Raw genomic sequence first — 13,601 nt, forward strand, 5'->3', positions numbered from 1 at the left:
TGCCTTCAATCAGCTCTCACTTAAACCTTTTCAGAGACAAAGAAAAGTGGTTCCCAACCATTTTTATATTGAACTAATATGTGAAATGTGAATATATTTATGATGGTTTAAAGTTCTGACAAGTTACAAAGTTGTTTTCTGATGATTCAAGACATTAATCAATATTTTATTTTAAAAATAAATATAAACTGACCTCTTGCATGCCACCTTTAATACCGATAGGTTAAATTGTCAAAAGAGCAAGACGTTGACTCTAGAAAGGGTAAATGACCTAAACTTCTAGTTCTGTTACACTGCCATAAGTTACAAATATACATTGTGAACAATTATCCATCACCACCCTTCTCTTCTATTTTCCTAATCATCTCTCTTTTCTATACTTCAGCCGCTATTTCAAACAAATGACTGCATGCCAGCTCTCCCCTTTGAAAATAGAATGACGTGACATATTGAGGAGCACAGAGTTCTAAACTGTCGAGCATTACTGACTGAACCGCTTCTAGGAGCTAACTGTACAGATACTTCAGAAGATGTTAGATATTCTGGTGTGCCCAGAGGTTGCCATAGAAATGTACTTTTTTTCCCCTTCAATTCTTCTGAGATTTTGTAAAATACACTGCCCTACGGGATTTTATATTTTAACAAAAATAGCACCTGTTTATAAATTAAAATTTAGTTACAGGCAGTCCCCGGGTTACATGGATCCGACTTACATCGGATCCCTACTTACAAACGGGGTGAAGCAACCCCGCACTCGCTGCTTCCCCCCAGCAGACCAGGGAGACGCGGAGCGGATTTTCTCAGCAGACACCTCAGCTTGAGAATAAAGGACTGAGGGAAGTGAGGTGTGGGAGAATAAAACTGAACTCTGGAGAAATGTTTGGCTAGAGTTTCCCCTACAATATGTACCAGTTCCGACTTACATACAAATTCAACTTAAGAACAAACCTACAGTCCCTATCTTGTACGTAACCCGGGGACTGCCTGTATACTGAATGCATTCAGGCCCCAAAAGAAACCCCAGAGTGTACGTTTTGGAAAGAAGTGCAAAAATCTAATGGTTGTCTTTAGAAATTACACAGATATATTTTTGGAATCATGCTGAGTACATCATCTCACTGTAAAGGGGGAAAAAAGTCCCTGATAAGATCCTTTGCTCTTCATTTCTGGGCCAGAAAATATACTATGCTATATAATTTAATACAAAGATGACATATCTGCCTCTTCTAAAGTACTAACAGAAACTTATTTTCCCTGAATGGCCTATATTTGTCATCCTTAACTCAAGTTGAACCTCTCTCGTCTGGAACTCTCTTGGTCTGACCAGAGAGCCCCAAGAACCCCGCCAGCCCTGGGCTACCAGAGCTCTGGCACCCCACAGGCCAAGCCACGAGCCCTGCAGTGAGGGGGTAGGGGAGCCCTTTGCTGACAGACCACCAGAGAACCTGGACTCCATCAGCAGAGGGGCATATTTGACCTCCCCTGGTCCAGCCAACTCCCTGACTAGCCCTGAATATGCCAGACCAGGGAAGCCCAATCTGTACTGTATTATATTTCATTAATGCTTTCAGCACACTTCCTGCTAGACATTCAAATGCTTACTAAAAGAGCAGGAGAGAGGTTTCCCTTGATGAGTTCCACATTCCTTTCTTAGCCACCAAAGCTAACAGTCCGTATACTCGTACTGCCAATAGTAAGAAGTAAAGTGGTATCCATTTTATTGGTAATACATTTGCCAGGTCAGACACAGATGAAAGGCCAGAAATGATAGCTAAAGCATCTGCACTTTAGAAGGATCATCATGCATAGCAATGTGTCTATTCTCCTAAGAAAGGGTGTGTAGAACCATGACCAAATTTCAAAGAATACAAATATGCAGGGTTATTTATAAACAATATGCTTGCATATTAGTTTTGATAGTGACATTCTGACTACCATCACTCAACCACTATACACATAAACCAGGGCAGCAATTTTTGATGCGGGAGGGCACTCCAAGAATTTGATAAGTAGTCAAGGGCTCCACTCTTCTATGACATCAATGGAGAAAGTGCAGGGCTGGGATGAAAGTTGGGTGCAGAACAGAGCTCAATGTAGGGACAGGAAGAAGTGTAAGGTTTGGAAGGGAGTTTGGATGATGGAGAGGTTGTGACCTGGGGCAGGGGTTTGTGGTGCAGAGTCCTGGAGGGGGTATGGGTGCAGGAGAGGATTCTGACCTGGAGGAGAGCAGGAGGTGTGCAGGATCTGGAAGTGGTTGACATCTGGAGCAGGGGTGCAGGGATTTGGGCTGTGACCTGGGACAGGGGATTTGGGTGCAGAGTTTTGGAGGAGGTATGGGTTTAGATGCAGAGAGTTTGGGTTACATGAGGCAGGGAGAACGAGGGGACAGGGCTAGAGGTAGGCTCTGGCCGAGAGCTGCTTACCTACGTGGCATCCCAACGAGACTTTCAGACAGGCTACCTGCCTTCCTTGCCCTACCCACTGCTCAAAGGAATTGGCCACGGAGGCCATCTGCGTCTCAGAGTGCCGCAAATCGGAGAAGAAGAGGGTACTTCACGCACTATCTGCTCCACGAACATGGCACAGGCAGGCAGGGAGCCTGTCTGAGGCTGCTGCTCAGCCCCAGGCTCCATCTGTATTTTGCCTACCCCAATCTACAAGAATGTGAACAATGAAAAACTAGAACAGCCTCTGAGTATTTGTTTTACTCAGGATTAATACTTAATCCCATAATTTATGATGCAGTTAAGAGTTCTAATTATTCTTTTAAGAGTTCATAAACTAGTGACCGTTCCTCAAATAGACCATGGTAATGGTACCTAACAAGGAGTCTGGGGCCACCTGGGGGGCTGTGCACAGGTTACAGAGGGTCCTCTAAGCATGGCCAGAGTTATACTTACTGAAGCTCAGGGAAGGAAGCCAAAGCCCCACTGCAGGTGGGCTTTAGCAATTTCATGGAATTTCTATATTCTATACAAATCCAGTACCCTGACTTATTTTAATAGATTTGCATTTTAATTATCAATAGCCAAATAGTTACACAGTTTAGAACCCATCTATTAGTACAGAAGCAAGCAAATCTATTTAATTAGCTAAGGTGAGGAAATCAACCTGTTTTCTCAAGTTACAAATTTTAGGATCCAATGGCAGGACCACAGCCATAACCATGCAATATTCATAATACTTCAGAAACACTGTAAAACAAAAGGCAGAGAACATAGAATCTTAAAGGAGTATGATTATTGCTCATCCTCCTTTTCATCTGGGTATTAAAACAGAAAAACATATTTTAAATAAACTAATGCATATGACACCCATTTTAAACACTTAGCCCGAGTTAAATTTTTCTGCATTTGTGTTAAAGAAAAACGTTCAGTTTATGCAAGAATATATTAAAGACTTTCAGAAGATTGACTGGGTCCTTAGCTGGCGAGAGTTCCATTTTACTTGAAAGGCTTGACAGGAAGAAACTTGTTTGAGCTGCAAGCACATCAAACCATGCTAGTACATCCAGTTTTTTAAACCCAGCTCTGTGTCAACAAGCTCGAGGGTTGTGGCACCTTCCCGAGATCCTCCTCAGCACACACAACGTTAACACATGTCATCAGGTCGGGGAGCTAAGGACCCAATCAAACTGCAGCAAGTGCAAGCGGCTAGACAAGGAGCTGTAAATGTGAACTCCTCGGCGAGCCCCTTTCCCCCTCTTCTCGCAAGGCTGCAGCAAGCAGCCAGGAAACAGCTACGAGAGCCTGTCAGGGAAGCGCCTGTGCCCCCGCAAAGGGGGGTGCGCGCGGGATGCTGGCATGGTGCCCCCGCCGCCCGGCTCCAGGGCGGCCCTTCCTAGGGCAGATGTGTGGGAATGGCCGCGGTACGGCGCTTTCCCCCCCCCACACACACACACTACCCGAGCCAGCACCTCCACCTCGCTTTCCCCTCACGACTCGGGACCCGCTCCAGCAGCCGCCTCCTGGGAACGGCACCGCACGCCGGGGGGTCCCGGCGACCCCGCACCGCGGCAGGGCCACTCGCCCAACGGGGCAGCCCACGGGCCTCCCGAAGCCCCGCCACCCTCCCCTCCCCCACGGGCAGGCCCCCTTCAAAGCGAGGCGGGAAAGCCGCCCGGCCCAGCACCGCCTCCAACGGCGCCTGGGAGCCGGGCGCCTCCCTCCCTCCCTCCCTCCCGGGCTAGCGGGAGCGGGCGCGGCCCTGCCCGGCACTCACGATGGTGACGCTGGCCTTGCGCAGATCGCGGTTCTCCTCCTGCAGCGCTTTGCACTTCAGCTTGTAGGTCTCCAGCTCGATCTTCAGCACCTTGTTCTCCTGCTGCAGCGAGGCCAGCCGGTTCGTCAGCTCCTCCAGCCGGAACGGCGAGATCACGATGCCGCTCGCCTTGCCGCCGGGGCCCAGCGCGCCGGGGCCCGCCGCAACGCCCGCCGGGGCCGCGCCGCTGCCGCCCGCGCCGTCCGTGTCGCTCTCGCTGGCGCTGTCCGCCATCGCCGCGGCCGCTGCCTCCCAGCAGCCGCCGCCTGTCTCGAGGGCGAAGCGGGGCGGGGGCGGGGCCGGCCGAGACGCGCTGCCTGGGCAGGGCCGCAGGGCGCAGGCTCTGAGCCGCGCTCGCTGGCAAAGCGGGGAGCTGCCTGCCGCGCGCCCAGCCCACAGCGACCCCGCCCGCGGCCTGGCGCTACTGCAGCGGGGCCCCCGCACCCCGCCCGTAGCCTGCCTTAGTCACCCCCGCTAGTGAAACCCTGTGTCTCCGCCCACGCCTGCAACCTTCCCCCGGCCCCAGACCAGTCATCCGCACGTGTCCCCGCCTACCCGCTCCTTGCGGGACCCACGCGAGTCACTGGCGGAAAGGGGCTGCTAATAGGGGTTGCCTGTTGCGTGCCCCCACGTGGCTAGGACAGGAACTTTCGGAGACTGTTGGAACCAACAAACCGCCGCCGGTCTTCTGCCGCCCAGGCAGAGCCGCGCTACAAACATTACCTCCGTTTTTAAAACTCCCAGAGAGACTGGAGGAAAGCGTATTTGCATTCTTCAGCCCTTGTCCCCCCATCTCCATTGCCTGTATTTTTTCGCACACCTATAGAGTGCCATGAGTCATAGCTCCCCATCCCCAACACCTGGGCTGCGACTAGACTGGCATGATTTTGCGGAAATACTTTTAATGGAAAAGTTTTTCCTTTAAAAGTATTTCCGCAAAAGAGCGTCTAGATTGGCACGGATGCTTTTGCGCAAAAAGTGCTTTTGTGCAAAAGCATCCATGCTGAGTATAGACGTGCTTTTGTGCAAGAAAGCCCCATTGGCCATTTTAGCCATCAGGCTTTCTTGCGCAAAAAATTAAGGTGCCTGTCTACACTGGCCCTCTTGTGCAAGTATTCTTGCACAAGCGGGCTTATCCCTGAGCGGGAGCGTCAAAGTATTTGTGCAAGAAGCACTGAATTCTTACATTAGAACGTCAGTGCTCTTGCGCAAATTCAAGCAGCCAGTGTAGACAGCTAGCAAGTTTGGGGGCAAAAGCAACTGCTTTTGCGCAAAAAATTGCCAGTTTAGACACACCCCTGGGCTGTGTCTAGACTGGCCACTTTTTCAGCAAAAGTAGTTGCTTTTGCACAAAAACTTGCCAGCTGCCTACACTGGCCGCTTGATTTTCCGCAAAAGCACTGACGATCTACTGTCCGAAATCAGTGCTTTTTCTGGAAAAGCTTTGATGCTCCCATTCCGGCAAAAGTCCTTTGTGCGAAAAACTGTTGTGTAAAAGGGCCAGTGTAGACAGCTAGCTAAGACTTTTGCGCAAAAGCAGGCTAAACGGAAAAAAGCGGTTTGGACGCTGGGAGACCCTGTAGGAGCCCCGGATTTCTTGGTAACCCAAGCTCTTAAAGCAGACTCAAGCTGCTGAGCGCACATGGCAGGAGCATGCCTCAGACCTCTTGCCTGAGGTCTGCCACGGTGCCCCTGCCGTGCCCAGCAGCCACATTGCAGCCAGCATGGCAGCTCTGGGCGCTCAGCCACCTGCACCCCCAGCACAGGAGGCCCCAGGGGCCGCAAACAACGAGCCCCATCGTGGTCCTTGGGGGAGCTGGACAGCTTGCTCGACCTCTGGCAGGAGGAGAAGGCCCTCCACGAGACCCACTTGCGGCGCCGCAACGCGGACATCTTCACCAACATAGCCCAGGCGCTCGCTCAGCAAGGCCATCCAGCCCGGACCCTCGAACAAGTCTGGGCGAAAGTCAAGGAGCAGCGCCTAGGCTACGTGCGGGCCAGTGAGGGCCTGGGGGCAGGAGCAGACACCTGCCCCCATTACGACCAGCTGCACGCCATCCTGGGCCAGCCAGTCCTGCAAGCCCCAGACGTGCCCGTGGACAGCAGTGTGCGTCTCTCCCTCCCCCGTCTCCAGGACCACCGAGGTGGGGGAAGGAGACAGCAGTGCATCGGGGGATGAGGCCAGCATTGCCACCCAGCAGGCCCCCTCCAGCAGCCCTGATGTCTCCCGCGCATCCTCCGAGGCCGGGGAAGGATCCACCAGTGAGTCTTGCACTTTGCACTCACAAGGGTAGAATGTGGAGGGGAGGGAGCCAGGCGCCCGGAGTGGGGAGGGGGAGAGCACGTCACTCAGGCCACGTGAGCTGCATGCTGTATAGCATTAGGCAGCAAGCAGCACGTGCAACCATATGCATCCTGGTGACGGAGAGGCACGTGGCCGCGGCAGGGCACGCCTGAGACCGTGCTGCTCACACACATTTGACAGGACCGGGGGAAGGGTGGATGCCGGCTGGAACCAGCCAGGGCCCCAGGGACTCAGCCCAGAGCCTGCACCTCCGCAAGGGTGCAGCACGCAGAACGGCACACTGTCCCATGCCTGGCTGTGAGGCACAGCCAGCTGCTCCTGGGAAAACCGCAGCATCACAGCCCTGTGAGCGTGGCCCCCACTGAGCCCCTCGCCTGCTCCTGGTACCTTGGCTGGCTCCCCGAGGGAAGTCCCCACTGCGGCCACACATGTCCCTGGGCTACGTGTGTGAGGGATAGTGGGAGGGAGAAGCGGGGGAAGCGCTCGGGCTGCCCTTAGGGCCACCTGAGTTTTGCTGCAAGGATGGGACACCCTTCCCCCACCAGTCACTCTCCTGGTTCTGTCCAGGAGACATCCTACGTGATGGGGATCTGAGAGCCCAGACCACTTTTGCCAGACGTGCTCCCAGGCACTGTGTGGGGATTCATCTCGCGCCCTGTCAAATACCAGTGATTAGCCCAAAGCCTCACAGCCTCTACCGGCAGGGAGTTCCACAGGTTAATGCAACACAAGCTCCCTCCCACCCTCCACGGGGCCAGGACACAGACCAGTGGTTACAATACATGGAGGAGGATCCTACTCCAGGGGCGCTCCTATATGCAAACATACAACACGGGGGGTAGGCGGGGAACTGAGTGGGCCCAAGCCACACTACTGTGGTGTCACCTGGGCTCAGGGGTGGAGGGCATGAGGTGTGGGGACAGTGTCTGGGCTACCTGACTGACCCATCCTTTCTTCTCTTCCCTGCAGCGGGACCAAGCACAAGCCGGGGACCCTCCAGTCAGGCAGCAGCAGCATCCCCAGCTGCCCAACCACGCAGGCACAGGCTACGCCACCGGGACCAGCTCCTTCGCTGGCACGTGCAGGCCGTCGAGCGCATCGAGGCATAGATTTGCCAGTGTGTCGAGGGGGACCTGCAGTAGGCGCCAGGAGGCCTGAGTCGCCTTCCAGGCCCAGTGCACATGGATGGCTGACTCCATCACCACCCTCATTGCCCACATAGCCCATGCCATTCACTATGGCATGGCCTTACCCTATGCCCCCGCCATCCCTCCCCTAGCACTGCCCATGCCCCCTCCTGTCCCTGCAATGCCCCCTCCTGCAATACCTCCTTTTGCCGCCCCTGCAATGCCCCCACCTGCCGCCCCTGCAATAGCCCCTCCTGCCCACCTCCCCATGCAGCCTGCCCCAATGCAGCCTGCTCTGCATGTCCAGGTCTGCCCCCGCAGAAGCACTCGCAGGGGCCACCCCTCCCAGGAGTAGCTCCTCCCCCTCCCAATTGAAGGTCTCCTCCCCCTCCCCCTTGTAAATAAAAACGTACATTTTTCAGTTGAAAACAAAACTGTGTTGGTTATTGTGTTACTCGAGGTAACTGTAATAAATGAACTGAAATGCCAATTAGCCAACTAAATTTAAGAGGATTACAAAATGCGGACACCAAATTCTGTATCTACCACCGGTCATTCCTTTAAGTCCATGGTCACCAACAGGTCGATAGCGAGCTACTGGTTGATCGCGAGGCCTCAACCAGTCCCTTGCGAGGCGTCCTGTGTTCCCCTTCCCCATTTCCCTCCAACCCCCGAGAAGCCCCACTACTTACCTCAAGGAGGGGTGACTCAGCCCCTCAGGAGGCATGCAGCGGGTTTCCCAGCATGCGCACGCATGGGGGGGGTTGGCCCCGGGGCAGGCGTGCACACGGGGCTTCCCTGCATGGGGGGGTTGGTGCTGGGACAAGCGCATGCAGGGTTTCCCTGCGCCAGGGGGGTCGGCCCTCTGGGCAGGCACGCGCGGGGCTTCCCTGCACTGGTTGGCCCCGGGGTAGGCGCGCACACGCGCACGGGGTTTCCCTGCGAGGGTGGGGGGGGTCGGTCCCCTGGGCAGGTGCGCGCGTGCAGGTAGGGGTTGGCGCCGGGACAAGCGCATGCGGGGCTTCCCTGCGCTGGGGGGGCGGTCGGCCCCCTTGGCAGGCATGCGCGGGTTCCCTGCATCGGGGGAGAGTGGCTGGTCCTGGGGCAGGCGCGTGCGCGTAGGCTTTCCCTGTGCGGGTGGGGGGGTCGGCCCCAGGGCAGGCGCGTTTGGGGCTTCCCTGCGCCGGGTGGGGTCGGCCCCGGGGCAGGCACGCGCTGGTTTCCCTGAGGGGAGGGGAGAATCCTGGAAGGAGGGAGATGCAGGGGACTCTCCGCCTCCACTGGCACCCCACTCCCCAGCCACAGAACACGGCCCCTACTCCCCTGGCCACAGCCACAGAACTCTGTCCCCACTCCTATCCCCACTCTCCAAACTCTTTCCCCACTCTCCTGTCCCCAGCTACAGAACTCTGTCCCTATTCCCATCCCCACTTTCCGAACTCTGTCCCCACTGGCACCCTGTCCCCTGCTGCAGAGCCCTGTTCTCTGCCCTCCCAACACCCTGTTCCCTCTCCCCTGTCCCCAGCTGCAGAACTCTGTCCCCACAAAATGTATAATTATAAATGCTTCATTTTAGATTTAAATAGCATGAATAAAAAACAGACCATTTATTTCATAACTATAAGCACCTGATTTTAATTTTATGTATCGCATAATTTAAAAATAAACTGTTTATCAGAGTGTGTAAGTAAGGGCTGGGGATAGCAAGTTTTGGACAGGAGGAGAATAGAGAGGGCAGGGCTTCAAGGAAGGGGCGGGGCTTCAAGGAAGGGCCGGGGCGGTAGATCTGAGATTTAAAAAGTGATCTTGGGTGTAAAAAGGTTGGAGACCACTGCTTTAAGTGATCATTGGTTTGTGGCACATAAATAAATACTGACACTTTTAAGTAAAATTTAAACCACAACTATATTAACATAGATAACAAACAAGCAAGAAAGGTTAAAAGATGCACACAAAAGAATATGTACATAGTCTAGACGCAGGGGATGATTTTAGTGTTGCTGGCAACCTCAATGCTTTGGTCCTTCCGGGCCTCGGGAGAGGAACAACCAGGAGATCCCTCGAAGACGACTGGAATCAGATACGCTGACTTGAGCCTTCTGCACGAACTACGAATCCTCTTCCTGTTCTCCAGGACAGTTCGGACAGGCAATGGTGGCCTAAACCCTAGCCGAAACTAAAAAAAAAAAACCTAGCTACGTCCAACGCACCCAACGAACATTCACGATGACGGCCGATGTGCTTGGAACCGATGCTTTACAATTGGGGGGAGATAAGGGGAGGGGAGAGGGAAGGGTGAGGGATGGGAGGGAGTCGTATGGGGAGACTGAGGTGACCCTACTATGGGGCTTGCGCGAACATGTCCGTCAGGGCCTCTATGATGCGCACCCCATCCTGGTGTGCCTGGCAGATGGCAGCTGTGTGGGGCTGTTCAAACATCTGTGCCTCGGCTGCCATCCATGCAGAGAGGAAGGCCTCCCCACTCCGCTCCACAATGTTGTGGAGCACGCAGCATGCGGCCAGTACCTCTGTTGCATTCCGCTCACCCATCTCGAGACAGGTGAGCAAACAACGGAAGCGGGCTTTTAAGTGGCCAAAGGCGAGCTCCACCTGATTTCGGGCCCGGTTGAGGCAGTTGTTGAACCGGGCCTGGTTCTGGTCTGGCCATCCTGTGTAGGGCTGCATTAGCCAGGGCATCGGGGTAGGCCGTGTCCCCGATGACGCAGATGGGCACAGCCACATCCCCAACAGTCAACTCCCGCCGGGGGAAGTAGGTGCCCGCCTCCAGCCTGCGAAAGAGTCCAGAGTTGCGGAGGATGCGGGCGTCGTGTGCCCTGCCGGACCAGCCCACACAGACATCCAAGAATCGGCCCCGGTGGTCCACAAGGGCCTGGAGAACAATCGAGCAGTACCACTTTCTGTTCGTGAAATGGGCCGCTCGATGCTCCGGGGCCCAGATGGGGATGTGGGTTGCATCCAGGGCTCCCCTGCAGTTGGGGAACCCGAGGGCAGCGAAACCGGCCAGCATAGCATCCACGTGGCACAGGCAGATCACTCTCGGTAGCAGGACGTCATTGATGGCGAGAACGACCTGCAGAAGGTGCAGAGAAACACAAGGGAACACATCACATAAAGCAGGGGTGAGTGTGCGCACCCTGTCCCCCCTCCCACTGACAGCTCCCCTCCTGCCCTTTTCCTCATTGTTTCCACTTGGCCCCCTGCCATTTGTCTCTCCTCCAGCCTGTCCCTTGGTGCCTTCCCCTTTCTTCTCCTGACCTGCCCCCCCCCTTTCCCTCAGCACAAGCCCCTTTGTCTCCCACCCTTTCCTCCTATTTCTCCCCCCCCCCCCCCACCTACCTTCTGCTTTCCAGTTTGTGGGGCTGGAGTCTGCGATCAAGCCCCAGCTACTTTCAGGGATCCAGGCCACGTGCCAAGCTTCAAGCTGGGCTGTGTGATGCAACTCTGGGCTGAGTGCTTTTAAAGTCCCGGGCCATGATGTCACGCCACACCTGGGCGTCTCCCCTCTTACCTGTTATGTGGCATTTGAGCACGCTGCGCAGGCGCTCTCTTGGCCCCACCGTGTCTTGTACATGGCTGACGCGTGGCACCAGAGAATTTAAAGTGCAGGGCTGTGGTGCCCCGTCACAATCCATCTCCTCCTCCAGCAGCCGCCAGCCAGCCCTGCGGCCGGCACACCGGGAAATTCCCGGTGTCCCGCCGGGCCAGTTCGCCCCTGGTGCTTGCTGAGTTTCTTTTGCATCCAGGCATTCTGAATAGAAAACTGGGGGCTTCAGACTCTGCCTCTTCTGCTCCAGGACTCTTGCAGTTCTCACAACTCTTGCTGGTGGAGTTCTTGCTCATTTTGTGCTTCCAGAAATGAACAGTTAATGCATGCGGCCAGTTAACCACAATCTGAAAGGTGTACTGCATTCCTCGTGGCCAAGCATGACTTTGCAGAGGCCTACCTCAGTTTCCAGCCTGAAGGTCTATCTTCCTGCCCAGCACTTCTTGCTTGGAATTTGGCTTTCTTCACAGGCCTTTGGAATCAAGGTTCCACATTAAGCTTAATAGATCAAAAGCCCGTCAGGCTGACTTTTAGATCCCTTCTAAAGTTCAGTGAGAGCAACTAGTACAAATACCCAAAGACACACCATTACCTGAATTCATTGTGGATGTTTGTTGGCCTCTTAAAGGAAAGGTTATCAACCTGTGGAATTAGTGCACCTGGAATAAATTGACTGTATCTGCCTTGCTCCTGGAAGTAATGAAGCAATACCACATAGTCAATTACCTGTGAGGAAAAAAGTTGCAGATAATCACAAATGGTCATTTTGATGGCTTGGCTGGCATTTGCTAATTAAGGGGGTCATCAGGATGTGTTTGCAACAAGATAGAACAAATATATAGAGTTCTTCTTTAAGGATGTGTATACACAGCACCCTTACCTCAAAAAAAGCTATGCAATTTGTGCTATATAAATTGCATAGCTTATTTCAAGGTTAATTTGAAATTTGGCGGTGTCTACACAGTGCCAAATTTCAAAATAAAGTACTATTCCAACAAATCCCTTAACCCTCATGGAACAAGGGTTACAGGGATGCCTGAATAGTACACCTGTTATTTTGAAATATATTTCAAAATAAGGGGCACATTTAAAACACAGAATTGCTATTTTGGGTTACTTCTGTTATCCCAAGATAGCCCTGCTATCTAGATATAGCCTATGTGAGCAGATAAGCACACTGCATATCATATATCTTTTCTCTTATGTCAGGAAAGTGAGCTCTATTAAGCATCTCTCTCATTCTCAGGATGTAGAGGATTAGGCAGGACAAAGCCAGACAAACTATAGATGCAGCAATGTGGTGAAACAGACCTTATTTTTAACAACCTACACCCCACCATCAATCTCAGCCTGGACCATTCTACACGAGAGATCCATTTCCTGGATACCACAGTACAAATCAGCAATGGTAAATTAGACACCACTCTCTACAGAAAACCCACCGACTCATATAGTTACCTACATGCCTCCAGTTCCCATCAAGAACACACCATATGATCCATCATCTATAGCCAAGCCCTTCGATACAACTGCATCTGCTCTAATCCCACTGACTGAGACCAGAAACTTCAGGATCTCTACCAAGCATTTATAAACCTCAACTACCCACCCGGAGAAATAAAAAAACAAATTGAAAGAGCCAGACGAATACCTAGAAACCATCTACTTCAAGACATGCCCAAGAAAACCAATAATAGAACACTACTTGTCATCACCTACAGCCCCCAACTTAAACCCGTTCAACACATTATCAATAAAACTACAACCTAAACTGGAACAAGATACTAAACTCCAAGAGGCTCTGGGAGACAGACCCACAGTCTCCTATAGACAACCACCTAACCTCAAGATGATTCTTAATGACAACCAGAGGACATACCACACTAATACCAACCCTGGAACTTTCCCTTGCAACAAACCCCGTTGCCAGCTTTGTCCACATATTCACTCTGCTGATACCATTATTGGATCTAACCAATTGAGTTATAAGATCAAGAACACATATTCCTGCTCATCCAGAAATATAATTTATGCAATCATGTGCTGACAGTGTCCGTCTGCTATGTACATTGGACAAACGTCTCAGACACTTCGCCAAAGAATCAATGCACACAAAACAGATATTACACAGGATCACAAAGAAAAAAACAGTTTCTTGCCATTTCAATCAGAAAGGACATTGTCTCAAGGACTTAACTACCTGCATCCTGCTTCAAAGACATTTTAACACCAGATTTGAAAGAGAATCCTCTGAACTATCATTCATGCTTAAATTTGACACTTTACACCTAGGTCTTAACAAGGACACTAATTATCTTACCCATTACAAAGATAGCTTCCCCAA

General features: G+C 52.7%; 1 protein-coding gene across 4 annotated transcripts in view; it reads right to left on the bottom strand.

Moving 5' to 3' along the window:
- CCDC6 (coiled-coil domain containing 6) overlaps positions 1-4,726 on the bottom strand; it is a 92,794-nt gene extending 88,068 nt beyond the window's left edge. For 2 of the 4 annotated variants that reach the window (XM_075934861.2, XM_075934863.2), the window contains exon 1: positions 4,222-4,726. In XM_075934861.2, the coding sequence (XP_075790976.1) occupies positions 4,222-4,494 (273 nt within the window). In that variant the 5' untranslated portion in view covers positions 4,495-4,726. The remainder of the gene's footprint in view (positions 1-4,221) is intronic. The other 2 variants (XM_075934862.2, XM_075934864.2) reach the window with 2 other exon arrangements.
- Between the last annotated feature and the right edge of the window lie 8,875 nt (positions 4,727-13,601).

This window comes from Pelodiscus sinensis, chromosome 8 (assembly GCF_052426305.1).
Source record: "Pelodiscus sinensis isolate ZL-2025 chromosome 8, ASM5242630v1, whole genome shotgun sequence".
In the NCBI taxonomy this organism is placed as follows: domain Eukaryota; kingdom Metazoa; phylum Chordata; order Testudines; family Trionychidae; genus Pelodiscus; species Pelodiscus sinensis.